The 21255-nt window shown below is 43.3% G+C and overlaps 1 protein-coding gene across 2 annotated transcripts in view; it reads right to left on the bottom strand.

Moving 5' to 3' along the window:
• The window catches only part of LMO1 (LIM domain only 1), a 63467-nt gene extending 44670 nt beyond the window's left edge, over nucleotides 1-18797 (bottom strand). The window contains exons 1-2 of one of the 2 annotated variants that reach the window (XM_054171627.1): nucleotides 18658-18740; nucleotides 13206-13307 (exon numbers count right to left, since the gene is read on the bottom strand). In XM_054171627.1, the coding sequence (XP_054027602.1) occupies nucleotides 13206-13230 (25 nt within the window). In that variant the 5' untranslated portion in view covers nucleotides 13231-13307; nucleotides 18658-18740. Of the gene's footprint in view, nucleotides 1-13205; nucleotides 13308-18657 lie in introns of both variants that reach the window. The other variant, XM_054171629.1, reaches the window with a different exon arrangement.
• Between the last annotated feature and the right edge of the window lie 2458 nt (nucleotides 18798-21255).

The raw sequence follows: 21255 nt of genomic DNA, 5'->3' as shown, positions 1-21255 counted from the left end.
AAACTGTGACAGCATGCTGACCCTTTCAAGTCAACTGGGAGCAGGCAATCTTTGCAGAAGATCCTCAGACCTTTAATCAGATTCTCAGTGGGTTTTAAAGAGATACTACAGCACCAGTTTGTAAACATCTCTCTAGTGAAAATAAAGATTACTTCTGACCTAGCCAATTACTCAGTCCCAGAAGATACATCCTAGAGTTATAATTGAAGGAACCATAGGGAAAGAAAATATATTTTAGGTAGGGGGTAGCAAACCCAAATCCCAATTTAGGATGCAGGCAACACTGTATCCCACGAAAAGATCAGATACAGAGAGAAATGATTATTAAAAAAAGTCTATTAGGTCATCTAGTCCTTTCTTCTACCAGGATAAAATTGGTCTCTTGAGCAAAGAGACCTACTAAGATGACTGCAAATTATCAGCTAAAGCTGTTCCTGAAAAGCAGGTGTGATGGGGAAAGACCAAAGCATTATTTTGAGGAGACCCACAGTATCAGATACTTCTCTCTCACATCACAGACAATCTGGGGTGAGATGTCAGCTCCTGGTAGCATGGACATGCTGTAATAGGAGTAAGCAATGAGACAGAAAACGCTGGAGAAAGAAAGCAGAGAACTCGTGCTCAATACTGACTGTCAGAGACATTAAACAGTCTCTTGTTGCATTACTTTAAAACAGGATTTTAGCATGCAGAGCGATTGCACTCCATTGTGGAGAGAGATAATTACTGGCTAGGAAAAAAAAAATCAAGTTATTTATTCTGGAGCTACTACAGACTAATGTGTAACAGACATCACTCAATGGGCTGTAAAGGCTCCAAGGGCCATTACAGCCTCGCAGGTCAAGACCTATTTAAAGGTTTTAAAGTTTGTGGATCACTGCTCTCAAGCCAAACAGCACAGATGACACCTGCACAGCAACACACATGCAGAAAAGCTAGGGAAGGCCTCTGGGAACAGCACTTGAGTATGCATTTTCACACTCAAATCAAACCAAATCAGATGATTGAGAAGTACAGAACACTTAGACATGGGTTTTGCCATTCTCATTTGGAGTTTCACCTGTAAGCTTGTAGCTTGTGCCTATACTCTCATGCTTCCCCATCAGGGCCTCCCTTCGATTTTACTTTCACAGAGAACTGAAAATTCCAGCCAAGTGACAGGTTTATAAAATTTTAATAGGAAAGAAAAAGGTATCCTTAGGCAGGATCTTATGTGCAGACTTTCACCATAAATAAATGTTCATGGAAATATGGATTTTATGTGGAAATGCTGATAGAGCTTCACGCACTGTGACATAAATGTCTCAGCATGGACTGATGACTGAGAAGGACCAGCAAGTCCCATCTCCTGGAGATGGAGGCTACCATACCATCTCTTTCTTTAAAACAAACAATTCATCTTTGTGCTTCCACTATTCCCTGGGGAAAGCTGATCCAGAGACCAACTCTTCTGAAGCCCATAAGCTTTCAAGTTGCTAACCCAGAAATATTCTTAGCCATTTCCACCTACTCGTTCTATTGACAAATAAATCTTTGTGGGTAAAAGCCTGTTTTCCTTCTTCCCTGGTGTTTCCCCTCTCAGTGTCTTCATACAGGGCAGACCAGTCAGCCTTTGTTTTACAAAGATAGAAAAGTTAAAGTATGGACTCCTCTGTCTTCACATTCATCCTCTCTGCCCCTATTTCCACATGGATTGTGTGTCCCTGAGAATGTGTGATCCATGGTTTATCCATGACAGACAAGGTCTGTCAGTGTCTTTCTCCAGTGGTCATTAGCAGTTCCTTGTTCAATGCATTTCAGGTTTGCATTTGCTTTTTACCAACTACCTCATACCTCAGTCCTCCTGAAGTCAACCACTGCAGGTCCACAACAAACTTTCCCTTTCCCTTTCCATTTCCAGCTGATGGTAATATTCTTTCTTGTAGCTGGTCTAGCAATCCCAGCAGAGATCAGGTGAGCTTCATAGAGGAATGAAAGCAAAAGGACAACAGAACAAGACTTCAGCCCCGCTCTGTTACTCATGTGACACAAAGCCTTTCAGAGGCATTTTCATGAGATCAGGACGTTTGTGCGTAGTGCTCAGGAAGGTTTTCCACCCTCCATACTAAAACGTAAGCAGAATGACTTCTGTTTGAAAGCAGAATTCATGGCTTTGGTTTCAGGATCTAAACTACCACTTCTGAAAACAGTGACGCTTGAGGTTCGTTTCCCCTCATCTCCCAGGTTTACCATAGAAGCATTCTTTTTCCTTCGCAAGAAAGAGCTGCCACAAGGGGCAATCACATCCTGTTTAGGCTGTCATCTCTTAAAGTAGCAGCAGTCTAAGAGCAGTGCTCGATAGATAAAGTATGGCAATCCTGCACAGAGCTAAAGCAGCTTGCTATGTTTTGTCAGCCATGGGGTATGTGCACACACTTCTGCAAGTCAGAGTTTTGCTTTCACAGCTTGAAGCTTCTTAATTGCACAAGGAAGATGGTCTACCAGGAACGCTTCTTGCGTTGATGGACAAAACCAGTGATTCTCTCAAGTTGCAACAGAGACCTACCAGGGCCAAGAGTCATCTCCACCCAAAAACTCCTCCTGATCTCTTCAGGATTTAATTGTCATTCTCTTTAGCACACACAGAGAAGGCAGGGTGGAAAGCAGCATCACACAGTATTAAAATGTCAGAGGTTTAAGCTCTGTGTTGGTTTAGTCATAAGTTACCAACAACCACTGATGGCAGACATAAAGCTTCCCTTAAATTATTAAGCATAAAACAGCAGACTGTAATATTTTGCTAAACCGAAGTACAGACACAGACAAAGATGTCATTTCAATATTTGAAACCAGCAAGTTTAATTTAAAATAAGAGCAAACCAATAAGCTCAGAAAATAGCAATGTGTGAGAGGAAAATTACACTGCTAGAGAAAAAAGTGGAAGGACTTAAGAAATTTATAAAAGTAATCTCCAAGTGGAAATTAGAAATCAACCCCTAGAAACAGAATAACACAAAAGAAATATTACTGTCCACTTTCTAAATCAATATAACACTGCTACACGACAGAATTACCATGGTAACTCAAGTAAAAAGAATAAAGCAATTCTTATTATTTCAAAATAAAATCACAGCCTGAAGCCCAGCTTTTATTACAACTGCTGATAGATCGCTGGCTTGTATTTATCTGAAATATTGCTTTTCAATCAGCTATTTTATGAATGTACAAATTTCACTGAGCAGCCCACTTAGACTGAATGCTTAAAAACCCCCAAAAAGGACTAGTCAATGAATCGATTATACATACACATACACTTTTTAAAAGGCAGCCTTCTTTATTTTTTTCCTGACTCTATCCAAATTAAAAAGATCTAAGGGAGTGTGCATAAGTTAAAACCTTGTTTAGTCTGACCTCTCTAAATTCCAACTCAAATTCCCCTGAAAAAAACCCCACCAAAACACCAAAAATCCCCAAAACACCAACCACCCCCCCAAAAAAAACCAAAACAAAACAGTAATAGGAAAGAACAAAGAGGAGTAACAGCCTACCCTAAATACTGCAGCCCCTGCACAAGGATAGGGAAAGCATGTGCAGCAACGGGTGTGCACAAACACACACATAAGAAGAGACACATCTGTTCTTTCTTGATCAAAGGAAAAGAGAAAACACTGTCTAAATACAGAGTTGCTCAAGGACATTTTGACTTGCCCTGCTGGGTACTTCAGACATTTAAAGCATTGTTTGTACAGCTTGGAAAGTGCATTGGGCACAGGATACACTGAAGCTGTGCTGAAGGCAGAGCTCAGTCAAGTTTCCCCACACCTCCACTGCTGGTGCCACCTTTTAAACACATTAGTGCAAGGAGAAACCCAGCAGGTTACCTTCTGCTTACTCCCCTAAATGTTCAAAAGAGCATCAATCAGGAATTGAAAGCAAAAGCCCTCTTTAAAATAACAGCACTCCTCTGCCCCTGCCCTTCCAGCCCCTACTCCCTTGGCCACAGCTGACACCCTGGGGCAGCTGAATACCAGGACAGTACTAGATGTGGGACAGAGAGCTCCATGGGTCCTTGGATCAATGACACAGAGAACCAACACACCAGCTGTCTTAGAAGTTCAAGCACCATCCACCAAAAAAAGGGTCGCTAAGGAAGCGCCTGTAGACTCTTACCTTGTTTTTCTGTCATGTGCACGAAATGGTAGAAGGGAACATAACTGACACTTACAATCATGGCAGGAATCAGAATGGGACACAACCAATGCTCTTATTCATAGCAGGAAGATAGGCTACTGAAGGTTTTTCCTCAACAATTCACAATTGGACTGAACCTCAGGGAGGTTCCATTGCCTGTTGAGAGCAGATCAACACAACCGCTCCAGCAACAGCCAAGAAGAGCAACTGTTGCAGTAGCACTACATCCTTCCCAGGAGATCCAGAAGTTGTTTCTCCCTCCTTCTGTGGAGCTCCCATCTCCAAAACCAGTGTGCCACAAGAAGAGACAGCATTGCAGATCCCACCCTCCTCTTGTGCTGTGCAGACAGAAAGCAAAGCTGAACAAATCTGGGACAACCTGCACAGAAGCCCACTCATGCTTCAGGGGGAAACAGGCACATCCACCCAGATACCCAGGCCTTAGTTCCAGGGAATGCTAAGTTGGGGTGTGCAAATTCCTTAATACTGGCAAAATGCTTTGAGGATTAAAAGCAGCAGCGATATGCCAAGTATCATAGCTGGAAGTAAAGACAAATGCTGCAATAAGAGCAATAAGCCACCTGCCAGCTGTCTTCTATATTAAAATATTTCAGAGTTCTTAAAGCTGCTTGATTTCCCATCTTGCTCTGAGTCCAGAGGAACTTTGTGGGTTGCTAGTTCTGCCAGGCAGCAGTGACACTGCTCATTACTTTTCAAATAGGTTTAGAAGCTACAATCACACTCCACTCAATCTAGAAGCATGCGCTGTCTTTCAGTGCAACGTGGTCCTTTGCCATCTACTGCAAATGGGTTTTAAAAGCAGTGGTGGAAACAATGTGTGCTTAATCTGAACGTGGACTGCAGAGAGGTCACACACTCAAATATCCTGTTTTATGTGGTGTCTGGTTGTATTTTAAAACACTCTTTCTACAGACTTCAAGCCAGCTGAGGTCACAAACAATCATATACAGATTAGAAAGGGGAAGGAGCTGGGGGGGAGCGAAGGGGAGCCTTGTCTGACACACTGAAATAGGACACTCTAAATTGCACTTAGTATTTCTTTAGAAGGAAAAAAAGGCTAAAGTAGTAAGCTTTAGAGAAACAGTAAACGCTGTGGTGGTTAAAGAGTTTTTATTCAAATAAAGTCTTGCCCCAGGAGATGGAAGGAGAATCTTGAAATATGGAGATAGGATTTTACATGTGCTAAAAGCATTAGTGTGACACTTTTTGGGAGGGGAAAAAAAAGGGGGGGTGGGGGGGCAGGAAATACCTTCGTTGTTCTACATGACAAAATAGCTACTAAATGTTTGCTTTGATCCCAGCGCATAAAGGGTGAAGCTTTTAGGCAAGGAGCGGCAGGTGATCTCAGCTCTTCTGCAAGTCCTAATGCTCCTAAAAGCCACTCTTCCAGTTTCTGTAATTGGGCATCAGTAGTTAATGTAGTATTGACTGCATTACATGCTCCTGTGCATCCTCTCACTAATGCCAATTGCATCACCTTGTACATTTACCATATTGCTTAGCCAATAGCTGTTAAAAGCAATCCAAATCATGAATCATATAGGAAACTTTTAGCAAGACACGACATCCAAAGGAGACAATTTACAGTTGAGTTAATCTGGGTACATTAGCGAGACATGGATTCAGGAAGACAGACCAATTTATGTTACTTTAGTTTTACCCTTTATTGCTTTGTATAGGCAAATGAATGGAAGGGCATGGAGTAAAAACAGATATAAAGGAGTCCTTTTCAAAACAGATCTCCATTCTGTGCAGACAGGTCAAAGAGTTTGAGACTGATGTTTGGTTTGGGCTTTCATAACCATAACAGGGTACTTACAGAAATCATTTTCCACAAAGGAGTATAAAGATAAATATATAATGGATTCAGAATAATGTTCAATACCCACCCCCACTACATTAGCCAGAAACCAGGTTGCTCAACATTATCTAAGGCATGGCCTATCCAAAAGTCACCTGCCATCACGAGTGCCAGGAAGAGGCTTCACTCAAGGTCCCAGTTAGGTCTGCTCATGAGCTTTCAGGTGGGAACCCAAGGCAGGAGGTGTTCTTCAAAACACACCACATTTTACCAGCTCAAGCCAGTCCTCCACCCGTACATTTCTAACACATCACTTGTCAATATAAAGAAAATACAACCTTGCCCTACCTACTCAACTTGAAGGGGTTGCATCCTTTTGAAATGTATACCCATCACTCTGGAACAGAGGGAAACTATACAAGCATTAAAGAAGTATTGGTTAACCCACATCCCCTTCAAGGCAGAGCCAACCAGGAAACAAATTAGTAGCAAGTTTCCTCTGAAAAAGTACATTTTACAGAACAATTTCACACTGGATGCTTGACCAAAAGATGCATAGCAAATTGACATAGCACCTTTCTGCTTTTCTGAGCAAGCTCAGTAGCACCAGGAAAATAGAGGAGATGAGGAAAAAAGGACAGCTAGAAAGTGAGCTGTTGCCTCATCTCTTGTTGGTATTGAATAATTTGCAATATTTTTGAAGGGGGCAGGAAAAAAAAAAAAAGAGGAAAATAAAGAGAAGAGTGGTAAGTGAAATTTAGGGGAAGCAATACTCATGAGCCAAAAACTTTACAAAAGACAAACTGAACTGCATCCTTAAATACTGGAATTAGAATACTGGAGACTCTAGTGTTCTAAGTCTAGTGGGGAAAAAGAAAAAAAAAGAAAGAAAAAAAAATCATCATGATTCCCCTTTGAAAAGCTTCCAGACGTCCCTTCGAAAGAGTTGCACATGCAGGGAAAATGCCAAAACAAAACATTTTCACTAGCTGATCAATTTAAACAGCTGTGGTAAAGCTGCAGCCACTGGCACCATCATTAACAATTTAAAGCATGGCTGCTTTTGTCTTCCTTCCCAGTTACATTCTCATTATGCCTTTTTATTTATTAGAAACACAGTCCTCTGGAATACATTTCTATATCTCAGATCCATAATAAACCAAGTAGGAACATCCCTGGCTTCTACTCAAATGGATGTTTACATTGGCGAGAGGGTTAATTGTTTAATTCTGGTCCAAGTTCTCTGCAGTTCAGTCATGAATATGCAACAATCATCCACTTTTTCCTTAAGAGGAACTAGAACTGTTGAAATCAATAGTTTAAAAAGAAGGCAAATATTACTTTCACTGCCCAAATCACCCTCTCAGAGTTTGATTAGCATGCAAGGAACTCTGAACACTGGCGTAGAGAATGCGGAAATGTTCAGTGAAATTAAAAATCCTCTAAATTTGGACAACAGCATCCATTATCTGCTTTGATGTGCAATGTATGAAGAAACTAGTTTGCAAGAACATTCACTGGAGAGCTGAGCATCTGTTTGCACTGATAGCACCCAACATTGCGCTTGAAAACTTGGGCTCAGGAGTCACGCTGTTGGAGGACAGAAAACACACACACACACTTACACACTGAGGTTTCAAAAACAGTAGCTGTGGAGAATTGTTCTCAGACCATCTATAGGTTCAATTATGTTAATCTAAGAGTGAACAACTTTCATTTTAAACCACCCCTCCCCTCCACCCCAAAGTCTTCAGTGAATAGGAGAAACATTCACTGAATAAATCATTCCCTGGCAACAGTTACGCACATTATTGAAGTTGGGGGCAGCGATTTCTATATGGTTTAAAACAATGTCTATGTATTCTAAATGATGACAGTTCTGCCCCATTTAAAAAAGATGCAAACCCATTAGAGTTTTAGAGTCCAGCATTTAGCAGCATCTGCAAGTGCCTTTTTTATTCTTACACCACAACACTTAATGCTTGATACCATTATTCTGATTTGGAATTGATTTCAAGTAAAATACCTTATTTACCATAAACTTTCATATTCTTTACCTCAGTAAGGCTCCTCACAGAGGCAATCACTCACGTGCTAAAAGAACAGTTTGCCTTTAGCAGAATGCAATAGTTCATGCTAATGACAGTGCAGCAAAACTTTGAGCAGAAAGCACATTTCCAAAGACAGTAAAACCATTTCTAAATACAAAGCCTGAAAACCTTAAGAAAGCCTCCAAATGAAATCAATTAATCCTCCAACCATGATAAATTTCTTAACCATTTAAGAAATGTATTTCAGACTCTGCTGTGACCCTTTATCACCAGACCTAATGGATTACTTTATTAATAATGCACTGCTCTTAAAAGGAATTTTTCCGAGGATTCTACCATAAGAGAGCATTTTCGGGATGGCTATGACAAACAGGCTGACATGTTCATGTTGTATCTATTAAAGATAATAAAATTTAACACTAACTCCAAAGAAGACAAATTATGTTCTGCTGTCAGGGTATCAGGCATACGTTCTACTGTATTAAACCAAAATTAGAGCAAACTGATTTCCAGGAACCAGCTTCTTCTTTTGCCCTATTACCAGAGCTGAAAAACGTTCCTACACTGTTTTAACACTTATGTCAGCCCAAGAACTATCACGTGTCACTGGCATCTGGGAATGAAGAATGATGACATCCTGTACAGATGCCTACCCAGATCATTCAGCTCTCTAGTCTGAGCAAACACCAAGAACTACTTGAGGGCCCAGCAGGAATGCTCCCGTACAAAGCAGTGTGCTCCTATTAGGCCTGCTAACTCTTTTTGCTCCTCTTCTTCCCATAGGATAAGATTTCATTAAACAGAGATCTAGATTATCTGTGCTCCAACTACACTATCTTCCATTTCTTGAAAAGGTTTAAGCAGTTACTTCACTATCTCATGGTTCTCTTATGCTTAGCTACGTGCCATTTCCAGGGGCAGAAGGCACCTCTAGGAAGGCTACCTCTAACTCCACATTTGGGCAGCTTTGGAGAAACAGTGCAAAATTATTATTTTGTTTTTCCCTTTGTGGCCAAACAGAGTCTCATGGTTTACTTTCCTGCAAAATGTGCTCTGGTTTTATTCAGATTCCTGCTTTCACCACCTTCTGTCTTCTCCTCATACATAGATTACTCCATTGCTGTACATTTGAGTCACCAAAGGACACTGTGTCATGCCCTAAAGCCAGATCGAACCTCCGAAATTACACCAAGTCCACATGTGTCAAGATTGAGTCCCTGAAAAACCAACAGGCAAGCAGCTGAATAGGTTAAAACTTGGCTTTGGGTGACCTGGATAAGACATCCATTGATTAAGTTATGTCTGGAAAGATGTGCAGCAGTTCTTTTTCACGAGGGAAGCTAAACCAATGGTGGACCATGAAGAAGGTCCAAAGGTAAAGAAGCACAAGAGACAAAAAGAAAACTCTAACAGTCTCAGGAATATTAGGCAACAGAAAAATTAAATTCCATGTCACTTGAGGAAAAAGCCACCCTGCCATTTCCTCTTCTCTTTCTTTGTGTCATTTCTCAATAGATACATCTGAGAAACGTACAGTAAAAAGGAAACAAAAGGTACCAGCAGCACCTGGAACAGCTCTTCCTCTTGTATGGCACTGTTTGTATCAGGCTTGTGTACAAGCCATACCTGCCTTACGCTTGTGTGTATGATTTTTGTCAAAAGAGGACTGGCAGGACCTCCCCTGCTGGAGGCAGAGCTCTCGCCTTATCCATCTACCTATCTATAGGTACCTCCATATGGCAGCTGGCATACTCATTTGTGAAGCCAAACCACAACCCTGCTATGCTGGGTAGGGTGCTGTGACACCATTTCTGTAACTGCCATTATACAATCAATTTCACTGCCTTTCTAATTCCAAATGCTGCTTTTCTTCCCTTCTGTGCAGGGTAAGATGGGCTCTTACACAACAGGGAACCCAACCGCTGCTACTAATCCAGTTTCAAATTACCTAATATTCATTGCCCTAAATACCTCCCATCAACCTAAGACCCATTCTCCAACCCCACTGCACACAACCACTAAGCATCTATATTTTTCTTCTCATTTGCAAAGAAATTATGGAGGGGTTTTTTTGCAAATAAACCCCAAGGTTTGCATATGGGTACATATTTAACGGAGTTCTCTGCTATATTATTTACTTGGCCTACTCTTGTGATCTATTTAATCAGAGTTCTGCTTGAAAACACAAAGGATCCATGATTTGGGGTGCCACTGTCTATGCAAACATCGGGAGGAACACACAGCTGATGAGTGCACACATTCTCAATGACTGGGTTGAAGGATACTATGTCTAGTTAACACAGTACAAGTTAGCTAAAAGGAAACTTTCACCCCACACACACATAACAAAGAGCCGTGATTTCTATTAGTGCATTTCATACCATACATGCTGATTACCAGGCTGTGCTTCATTGTTAGCAGAGATTACAGCTGGGATAAGCTGCAGCTTTTTCCTAATTGCTATTATGATGACTGAATTTTTGTTTTGTGTCAAGCATTATTCACACATTATACTCCAAAATTTGATCCCTCCATGATGCATTATTGATTCTGTGCAGGCAATCACACTGCCGCCAATGTGAAGAATTAATTTAGGCTATTCTACTTGATTTGCATTGCTCCACCATAGCAGAACATGGTTCTATAGGGAAACACAAATTGAAAGGAAAGATATAACAGAATATGGAAAATGTTGCTGTCTTTTAAAAGAGATGGGTCCTAGAAAGAGGTGGGGGGGGAAGACAAAAAATCCCAAACCCAGCACAACACGTGTGGTCCAGGAAGAAGGAAGGTCAGTCAGCCAAATTTGTCTTAGTCAGAGGAAGGTTACAAGAGTAGCCTTATGCCTTTAATAAAGTAAACTGGCTTGCTTCAACTTATATTGCCAAAGAAAACAACTGAACACCTCTGAGAGCAACACTGCTTCAAAGCCTTTGAAACCCTGTTAGCTTCATTTGTTTTCCCAGCATAAGCAATACTCAGCCACTTAGTGTCTTTTATCCACAGTCTAGTCAACTGCAAAGCTGATCTAGAAGATGTGGAACAGATGCTTCACATCTACTTCTTTTTTTTTTTTTTTCTTGAAAGTTCTACTGTGTTAACAAAGAAACTTGTGAGACCTCAAGAGAAATAAAGCCTGTGATTTATTATTATATTCCCTGAATAAGATGATTTCACAGTCTTAGGGTATCAACTTAACTAGCAGAGAATAAATTCAGAAGGACAAGGCACTTTTACATGGGCACGGATCCCACACTGGTCAACTCTTAGTCAAAATTTGATCACAGATGCCTACAAGAAAGAGAGCACTGAGAATGACACATTTCTGCTTGGTTTCATATTTTAAAGGTGTTAAACCTTTGTGGAAAATCCAGTCACATTTTTTTTCCCCATTGTCCCAAGTGCTTCAAACAAGAATGAAATAAAACCTCACATTCCCTCCCAGAAACTATATTCAAAATCCTGTGCATAGGATTACACTAGACTGAAAATTTTAGAAATCAAACTTTATAATAACACAAAGACCTCAAAATTCTAGATATGAAATACTGGGCAGTATTCTGCCCCACACCACCCTTTTTGGGGAAGGAATGAAGGGAGAGAGAGAAAAGAAACTTCAGTAGAAGACCTTTGGTTATATGTGAACATCTACCCATTATTTTCAGTAGTCAAGCCTTCTTTCCTCATTATTCTCCAGTAGAGTATTAATTCAGTTTTAAAATACCATAAGACAGATATGGGTCGGGGAACAAAATTCATATTGCTCCAACTTATTACCACCAGGCAGCTTTCAGTACTATTCACAATGCATGATTAGCACCCATCTGGCACAGGAAAGCAAGCGACTTTGAATTACAATTTATACTTCTCATAAATATTTTAAAAAGCAATACATATATTCAAGTAAAATCAATGATAATGCCAAAATGTTGAATTTTCAATTTCTCCAAGCTCTTTGGCTCCCTGTGAAAAGCTGTTTCCTGTCTACAGTCTTGCCAATATTGAGTAATTTCTTCTACTTCCAAGAGACAACTGCCTATGACTTACTTTTCATTTTTTTAACACTTAGAGATTTCTGAAATAAAAAGATCAGAGAATCAGCACTACACCCATTACATGGCACACACCATCCACTTATAAAAGTGAAATGAAACAATGAGATAACTGCTACAAACGTGCATTAGAAACTCTGATGTAGTTGCCATTTTCAATGCTCCAAGTGCCACCAAGGTGGCGGTCTTTGGCAAGAGGCAGCGCCATCAATGGAAGTCCACCTGGATGGCTACAGAGATGTTCTGCTCTGCTTCAGTTTTAGTCCCTGCTCTCAGAGTACCTAAGCCACAAAGTAGCCTTAGAAAAAACCCTAATTAAAAAGTTGTGATTAGATTACCACATTCACCCTAGAAACTACTAGCGACTGAGCAGTTCAGTTGCATACCTTAGCAAGCAATGTGCAAACGAAGGCATCATTCAGACTACTAACTTACACGGACTCCTTAGTCATCCTTGATAAGGACTAGCCAGCTTTAATGAAATAAGTATTTGTGAAGTTCTAAAATAAGTCAAGCTCTCCTTCAGCTTCATTCATTAAATTACCTCCTAAATGAACCCCCACTTCTGCCATTCAGGAAAGGGAGTAGATTCTTAGAATAAGCCAATGCCTTTTTTTGCCAGAGCAGCTTATTAGCTTATTGTCATTATGTTTATATCTATGAAGAAAAGCTGTGATAAATAGATATTGAAGGCGCACTAAAGAGCCCCAAATGGCATGCAATGGAAAGGAAAGAGAATCTCAAAATTAGATTTACAATAACAGCTGTTAAAATAAACAAGCTAAAATGGAAATATTAGAGTAACTTGTAGAAAGAGAAATCTAAATAGATATTAAAAGAAAACAAAATTAAGCTGTTTCTGCTGTGCCCTTCATCAAACAGTGCCTGGGGTAAACCCTTCCCAACTGGTTTGATTGTGCCAGGGAAAAGATTAAAAAATAATAATGATAATGAGCAAGCATGCTTTCACCAACACAAGAGAAAAATATCAGAAGCTGAAAGTGGAGCACTGATATGCACAGCGCACATCTGCTTCAAAACTATTTATTTCTACATTAGCAGCACACGGAAGACATGAAGCACCGGCTTACACAATCTCAGCCCACCTACCGTCCTCCTTGTCCAGCACCATCATCTCCGCAGTCAAGAAAAGTCCGGGGACAGATGCTTCTTCTCCAGCAGCCTCCGCTCAGGGGAGAGGAGAACAAGTCTCTGGGAACACAAATGAGCTACGGTACAGCTGATCGTCCTTTAGCAGCAAGTGAGCTCTAATTACCCAGTTGTCCAGCTTTTAACCTAGATTGCACTCAGTTAGAATTACACTCAGAAATAAAGCACTTTGCAGATACAAAAGCAGTCTCACCTACTTTTGTGCTTCAGAATTGCAAGGAACTAAAACTGCAATTTAGAAAGAAGGGGGATCAGAGCTGTTTCTTTGGTTCTCACCTTCTAAATGGCTCAATTTACACAGTATAATCTATTTTAATGTAATTGCATTTGATAGCTCATAACCCTGGCTGTTAGAACTACACAGCTTTCAGCCTTATAAAGTGTTTTCCCTTTGGATTTAAGCTGAATCTGAATCTAAAATTATACTGGGCGAGGGTAGAACACCTCAGCCCGGCTGCTGCTGCCTCCCTCCCGCAATTTGCGAGCTTTGCACACTTGCTGTTGAATAAGCGCACACATTTCCCAGGGACCCCTCTCGCTCTCCTGCCAGGCTTTTCCTGGCAGAGCGGAGCCTTCCCGGCTCAGCAGCACCACCTGCAGCCCGCCGGCCCCGCCGCCGCCTCTCCGCCCCGGGACCGAGCCACGGCGGGGACAGAGCGGGGCGGGGACCGGGGACAGCGGTGAGGACAGCCCGGGGAGGGGGGAAGGGGCTGCGCAGGCAGCGTCCTGCACCGGCGCGGTGGTCCAAAGCCGGGGTGCGAGTCCAGATTCGCTCCCTTCGGGATTTTGACTGAAACCAGCCGGTATCTGCGGGCAGCTCAGAAGCTCCAAACTCCGCGGCTGATGCCTGGCACCGGCCCTGCCTTACAGTACCATCGCCTTGTACCAGCCCTATCTCCTGCTGCTGGATTTCACACATCTGCTGTGATCTAAAACTTGTTACTAATTTTCAGTACAAACATTTTGGGGTTGTTTTCACATGTGCATATTAGTTTCAAGGAATACTCTTGAGACCAGAGCTCCATTTTCACCAGGATGATATTAAAATGAATTTAAGAACTCAAACCTGGTACAAACACTAACTGGTCTGCTCCACTTTTCAAAGATGCCATCAATGCCCAGATACAAAGTGACCAGTTTGGGGCCTATGTCTCTTATTCTTCCTCTCTCAACTCCCAACCCTCACTCCAACCAGTCATCTGTTGTCTCCGATGGCGCTCATAAGGATCTGTGGGATCAGAGGCGTCGCTACGAGTATCAACAGCACCATTTCACTCATCTCTGTCTTTTAATCCAAGAAAACATTTCATTCCTGCTTTAATGACACTTCTTCCTCCCCTTTACAACTGATACAACGGTACTCTAAAAGGCATGATAGCGAGCTCAAGTTATATATCCCTAATACCGATTTTTAATTAGATTCCTTATCCGCAGCTGAAGTGGCTTTTCCTTCCCCTTCATTCAGAATGCTTAATCCTAACAGTCCTTGAGCATATTTGATGTTAAATGTATCATTTTACAATGAACCGTTTTCATCCAGTACTTTGAACAACTCTATTTTTTCTAGTGATACTGGCTTGGAAGTGTTGAATATGTATTTTAACATGAGAATGCAACCATCATAAACAACTATTTTATTTTAAGAAGTATCTCAAGCTAAAAAGGAGAAGGACTTTATCCCAGAGATCAAAGTCTAACAGTTAAAAACATCAGTGCGGAAACTAACACCACCACAGGCTTTTCTAAGCTGGAGGCATTTTAATACTGCTAATACACTATTGGCCTCCATTAGAAAACAATGATATGTTCCACCTTCCTGTTTGCACACTTTTCAACCCTGTCACCTTCAGACAGGACAAACTTACCCCCAAAAATACAGCACATGTAAACTTATGCTATTTGTCAGTTATAAGAAAGGCAGGTTTTTGACACAAGTGAAGTTAGCCGCTGTCTATCGCAGCTGGCTTCTGTAGCAGAGCACACCAGCAGACATAAAGCACTTGTAAAAATACGCTGTACCAGATCAATGTATGTTTTATTCCTTCCCTGCGTCACCGTGTGATAGAGGCTGGATTACTCCCTTTGCAAACAGGCATTTTTAAACGCTTTACCTCTTTACTCATTTCACACACCAACAATAAGAAAGTTTTCTAACCCCCAACACATTTGTACGGCAATTAAAGGCAACTACAATCACCATGACCTGTTGGAATTAAATGTGATACCTGATGTCAGCTTACTTTTTTTTAAAGCAGAAATTTAGTCTTTGCAATCAAAATATTTGTGTACTTGAGAAATATCATAACTCTCATTATCTGGAAATGTATAATGAGCTGCAGGGTACGTAAGCTGACTTGCCAACAGCAAATCAGCAGTGGTTTACACATTGGAACTGACTGAAAGGCAAGACTGGAAGTTTTGCATTCTCAGCCCTTTTTTTTTCCCCTCCCATCTCTCGGTTCCCAACATCTGTTTTGGGAAGGTAGTTGCCAAAAATCCACTGTAAAATGGTATTTTCTAATATCAACTCATGTTGCATCAGTCAAGTTAAATTATGTCACTTCAAACATGCAAAATGTGTTACCGCCCTGACATAACTTGACATGATGCCACAACACATCAAGTCAAAAACATTATTATTGTTATTTTTTCAGCCTGCCCTTTCATCCTCAATGATATCTGTAAAGACCACAGAAAAGTATTACTGCATCTCTACCACATCTTTTGGTACTATGGAGTGTGCCTGCCAAAGAAGCTTTTCACTCACAAAGCCATGTAGAGGTTATTAGACTTCATGGGCGACACCAGTGCCACACAGGGGCTAGAACACACCCCTAAAGCACTGTAACAGCCCCATCCCAGAGCTGGAAGAGTGGGCAGCTGCCTCTGAGACCACCACCATGGCCTAGCTTGCTAAGTAGCCTCTCAGGGATGCAAAGGCAAGGAGCACATTGCAGCCTCTACCTACTGGGCAGCAAATGTCATCCTTGCAACCTTCAGCTGGGGTGGGGGAAACATTTCTGAAATCCTGCCTTCTCCACTCAGTAATAATTATGAATACTCCTATTGCTGCCAGAGACCTCAGAAGAAGAAAACCTCTCAAATCCCACCTCCCTCCACATGGCAAAGCCTCTTAAAATCAAGGGGAAAGTTGGATAGTAGCCACAACAACAGAATTTTTAGATAGTAGAAATCAGACTGGCCTCTGGGACAGAAAGATAAAAAGGAAAAAAAATAGTCATTTATGGGAGAAAAGCAGACCCATTTTTATTAACAAGCTCATTCAAGCTTGATTTCAAAAGGAATTGGTTTAGTTAGCAAGTGCTTCCATTTCAGTCCATTTGTAACCTGTGCAGGTCCAGCATCCCCTTTTAACATTCACAGATGAGCAGGCAAGTGAAGCCCATTTGAATCAGGCAGAAAGAAAAGTACAAAGGTAAAATAACCTCTTCATAAACGAGTTTCTTCTCTGAATCTCATCTCCTGTCCCCAATTTCTCCAGTGCACTTTTAAAAGTGAGCATAATTTCTTCTCCAACATAACTACTTCATCAACAGCACAGGAGATTCCCAGGCATTACTGCAGTCTGTTGCTCTGATCTCCACAGCCCTCTCATCAGGGGTTTGTTTCCTACTTTACTCCTTTTTAAGTGCACCTCACACTAATTTCCTTTTTACTTCTACCATCGCCATCATTATTTGCTTTTATACATTGCTCATGAGATCTCCTGGAAGGAGGCTGTTGAGAACTGTCTGGATTATCAATGGTTCTAGTTTCATTTCCTTACACCACTATCACACCAGCCCTGAGCTCCTTGTGTTTAATGAGTATGTCTGCAACACTTGAAAGAACCCAAATACCCCTATTAGGAAACCCTCTTCAGATCTGTTTTTCCTCCCAGCTCACCTGTGCCTCTCACTCCTGCACTGGAGGCAGCATCCTGCTGTTAGCCCGTCAATCAGATTGAAATGGATACAGGTTGGCAGGCACCCTCTGACAGAGAGTCACTGGGATTAAGACATTACCCAGTTATTGTCACTATTTAAGGGTATTAATGGAGATGATAAAAGCCTTTATTCCCTTTTCCTCCAACAGCTGGGCAAAATTCAGGGGGCTCTTGCAATGCAAGTCACCCCTGAAAGTGAGGTCAGAGAGAAACATGAACCTTTTTCCACACAGAAGTAAGAAATTACCCTGGATTAATTCCTCTGTTACTTAACCCTTTTACCTTTGTGCATAGGGGGCGAGGGATGAGAAAAGTCTGTTGTTACCTCTCACTGACCAGTTGGATAAGTTCATTCCCTCTTCTCCAGCCCACACGCTTTTGACTGGTGCATTACAGACCCGATTAATAACACCACATCAGTTTACTTCAGAGGGCTTCAATAAACCGCAGGAAGACACGGATAGGGATTCTCAGGGCAGAGGCATGTGACGAGTTTTCAGCATGCTCCCTCCTCACGCACCTCTCTGGGGCAGCGAGCATTTAACCTTCTAGCTGTCAACGCCGCGGCCCCCTCCCACAGCCGGGTCGCACAAGCCAGCCCCGCATTCTCGACGTGCCCCATCCGACTCCGAGGGGTCGTGGCAGGCGACTCGAACCTTACTGAAGCTGCAACTCCAGATCAAAAGAGAAGGGGAGGGCGGAGGGAAAAGAGGTAGAGAAAGAGGGACAGAGAGCACAGGAAAGCATCTCCCGCTTGCCTCTTCATCCTAGTATCCACTTTTCCGAGTTAGAGCCCCACGCCAGCCCGCCAGAGACATTTTATGGCAGCGCACGCAAACACGTACGGCAGCGCCGACTGCAATAGGAGCACGGGGTGGCATTTCGGCACCGCCTGCTTCGGATGCCACCGAAGTTGGCCCGGCAGTGACACACGCCAAAGCCACCAGAGCTGATGGCGGGCCCAGTGACAGGGCTGCAGGCATCAGATACCTCCCTGCTGGCCGCAGCACTCGCCGCGGCCGGGAAAAGCAGCCGCCGTTGTCCCCGGCGCGGTTAGCGCCGCATCGCACCGCACGGCGGGGGCCGGGCGCGCCCGAGCGGAGAGACCTCAGAGCGCTCGGCCTTGAAACTGCAGCAGCAGCAGCAGCCCCAGGGGTGGGAGGGAGCACCGTCCCGGGCGCACTGCCCGGGCCCCAGCACCTCTTTGTGAGGCGATGGGCTCCGCTACACCCGGCGCCGGCGGGGCGATGCGGGACAGGCTGGGTAGCAGCGCCCTGCCGCGGCACGACGAGCGGTGGCTCGGAGCGGGGTAGCTCGCTCCGTGCGTCCCTCGTTCCCTTCCTCCGTCCCTCGCTCCCTCCCTGCCCGGCGGCCGCCGCCTCCCGCGCCCGGGGCGCCCGAGCGGAGTTGGCGGCGGCGGGGCCCCGCGTCCCCGCTCCCACCTACCGTCCTCCTTGTCCAGCACCATTGTCCCGGGCGCCGAGGGCGGCCGCCGCCGCCGCCGCTCCGGCTCCTTGGGGCGCTCCCCCTCCAGCCGCCGCGGCGCGGCTCCGGGGGCGGCGAGGCCGGGCCGGAGAGCGGGGCGCTGCCCAGGCGGGGGACAGCGGCGCGACGGCCCCGATGCTGCCCCGGGACGCGAGTTTGGAGCAGGGCGTGCGGCGGGCTACGGTCGCGCTGGGCGCCGGAGAGCTGGAGCTGGGCTGCTGCACCAGCCGCCTCGCCCCCGGCCCCGCCGCTGCAGCTCGAGTGCCAGTTTAGATATTAAAAAAGACAAGGAGGGGGGGTGGGGAGGGGGGGGGATGAGAATAAAAGGCAAGGGAGGAACGATATCGGGGGCTGGCTCCCCAGCTCCGTCCGTCCCCAACCTGCGCTGTCAAAAATTGTCTTAATGTGATAGCTCACAACCTCTCCCCCCTCTGCTGTTGCTACTGCAAGAGCTTTCCAGTCTTCTAAAGTGCTTTTCTCTTGATTTCACTCTAAATCTAAAATTATATTCAAAGGAAGGGGGGTGGGAGGGAGGAAAGATGTGAACCTATCACTGAAAGCAAAAGCACTTGCCGCCTGCCTCTCTCGCTCGCTCTCTCAATTTATGTGCTTTGCACTCTCTCCTGCTGCTGAATAAATGCACACATTTCCCAGGGACCCTCAGATTCCCCTGTTAATTAAATCAATTCATTATGCTCAGATCTGATTAGCAGCCCCTTCCCCCCCTCTTTGAATCAATTATTCAATACACAAACATAATTGCCTGTGCCAGAGGTGTCTAAGTATTAGCTTATTTAACTCCAAGGACACTAATTACCCCTAGGGCAAGGGAACTTTTCTCATTAATTCTGACAAAACACAAAAGCACAGTTAAAGTGTGTGTGTATATACGTGTGTGAGAGAGAAAATGGAGGAGCGTATAGCCAAGGAAGGGAGGCATTACTCTAACACACGTGTTACTATGTAAATAAGCCAAATTTTCTTTCTACCTTTGCATTAGATTATTCCTCACATCTCCCCTTAGCTAAACTTGCCCTGTCCACCCCCTTGCACTTCAAGTAAGGGACAGATTGGCATTGCAATGGTAGCAGTTCTGGAATGAAAGTTCTTGCAACCAAAAGAAAAATGTGTATAGGACTCATGTGGAACAGAAAATTCTGGCAGGCAATCTCTTGTACTTTAAAAACCTGTGAAAGAAGTGGCCCTCTGAAGCAGCAGGTAAGATGATATATGATCTAGTATGTACTGGGAACAGTTTGGAATTGTTTACCATTTGAATTAATGTCAGTGCCCACTATTAATGTACTTACTTCCTACATTTACCATAATGGGCTTGATTTCCATTAGCTGAAGCTGGAATGCTAAAAAGAGCCTGGGCAAGACTGATGCTAACTGAAATCGACCATCATTGTAGTGTCTGAGACATATGACTTCTGCCTCGTGTGTCACCCAAATTTTACCTCTGTATGAACCTCCTTTAAATAACAAAGGGTAAGAAAAAAACTACTTGTAATTGATTCCCCCAAATTAGGTTTTTACTTTCTAAAGACTTTTATTGTTCATGTCCTCAATGTGCACAGAAGTATTGAAGATTTTCTTTTTGTTTCCTTAGGCAATGCATGAGCTGATCCATTAATCCATTTGGCTTTATATATCAAGAAACTAATATTAGCTCAGCTCATCTATTAGCTTCTATTTAGGTTCCCCCATGTTGCCTTTTGGGGGGGGGGGATTTTTGTTCAGGCTGTCTCCCCTTGAGGGGAGACTGACAATTATTGATAGATTTCAGGGGAGCAAATGCTGCACATCCTGTCATGGGAATTGTTCCCAATTCCCCATCCTCACATTCACCCATGTCAAGACAGCCATGTCTTGCTTGTTTGGCAGCTCTGCCCCCCTCTCTTTAAATCACACCTTGTACACATCACTTAAAGCCAAGGGGATGGAAAACCCCACAAATACCTCCTCTTCTCCCCCTGCCCCCTCCCCCCAACCCTTTAGCTAAACTTTCTTGGCAACAAACTTACTGAGCTCATCTTCACAAGCATAAATATGACTGGGAACATAAAGTCATGTTTCATTAGTGCAGCATGTTTTTCTGTGAGTACACACATATAAGGATAAAAATGCCTTCACAATGAACCCTGTTAATTCTCTGGTGTTTAATTTCCATTGTATGGCACATACTGTGCCCACAGGAGCTTGGTCCATCTAACTCAATGAGTTTTTTCTATTTTTTTTTTTTTTTTAATATTTTAAAAGAACACGGCAACACTTGAAAAATACTGACCCTGGAGAATATTGACTGATTTCTGAGTGTACTTTTGGTCCTTTGGTCCTTTTCTCACTGTGACCAAGGAGACTTGTGGGTGCAACTCATGTGCCTTACTTCTGAGTTTGCTACAGGGGTGATGCATTTCCATCTACACGCAGACTTACCGAGTGGCAGGTGTTCATCTGCATGCACCGGAGCTCCAGGTCACTGTTGGCAAGCTAAGGGCAGAACAGGAAGAAACTGAGGAGACAGATGTTGGCTTTGGTATCGTTCTTAAGAAGTGA

Source organism: Dryobates pubescens, chromosome 22 (assembly GCF_014839835.1).
Source record: "Dryobates pubescens isolate bDryPub1 chromosome 22, bDryPub1.pri, whole genome shotgun sequence".
Classification (NCBI taxonomy): Eukaryota; Metazoa; Chordata; class Aves; order Piciformes; family Picidae; genus Dryobates; species Dryobates pubescens.
Note: the sequence above shows the minus strand (reverse complement) of the source record. Positions and strands in the feature narration are given on the sequence as shown.